This window comes from Vombatus ursinus, unplaced genomic scaffold, assembly GCF_900497805.2.
Source record: "Vombatus ursinus unplaced genomic scaffold, bare-nosed wombat genome assembly UNPS02003292.1, whole genome shotgun sequence".
NCBI lineage: Eukaryota > Metazoa > Chordata > Mammalia > Diprotodontia > Vombatidae > Vombatus > Vombatus ursinus.
The window spans coordinates 5827016-5827571 of NW_020943070.1; the positions used below are offsets into that span (position 1 = coordinate 5827016).

Here is a 556-nt window from a genome sequence, read left to right on the forward strand (position 1 = left end):
TTTTCCTTCTCTGGAGCTGTGTGAAGGAGACACTGTTCGAGTAATTCTTTAGATTTCTACAAGTCATAGTAGTAGCTGCTGCCTTTAGGAGGTATGCACACCACATACCACAAGGTCTGTAAGAGAGACCACACTATAGTTTCTTATTGGGCTCTGATCTTCTGAAATTCCTCTCCTGAGTAGGATATGAAGTACAAGTCTCAGTCCACATGGTATACTGGAAAGGGAATGGAACCTAGATCAGAGAACTGGAGTTTCAATCCTTGTTTTGCTGCTTTGACCTGAGGGATCTTGGACAAGTCACTTCTCTTAATTATGCCTTCCCCTGCCCTTGTTCTGCTAGAATGAAGGTGAGAAGTCACTTTGGGCATGGCAATTGGGCAATGTTTAACACTGGAGAAGAGGACACTGAATGGGGGAGGAGAAAGAGAGAGAGGAGCTGTTTTCAAGTATTCAAAGGGCTGACCTGTGAAGGGGGAGGCCACTTAGTCTGGTTGGCCCCATGGGGCAGCACTGGAAGCTGCAGATGGAGCTTGTGGAGAAGGAAAATTCATTA

General features: G+C 45.9%; 1 protein-coding gene across 10 annotated transcripts in view; it reads left to right on the forward strand.

Moving 5' to 3' along the window:
- Positions 1–329: 329 nt before the first annotated feature.
- RBFOX2 (RNA binding fox-1 homolog 2) overlaps positions 330–556 on the forward strand; it is a 249528-nt gene continuing 249301 nt past the window's right edge. For all 10 annotated transcript variants that reach the window (XM_027873851.1, XM_027873895.1, XM_027873866.1 and 7 more), the window contains exon 1: positions 330–350. In XM_027873851.1, the coding sequence (XP_027729652.1) occupies positions 345–350 (6 nt within the window). In that variant the 5' untranslated portion in view covers positions 330–344. The remainder of the gene's footprint in view (positions 351–556) is intronic.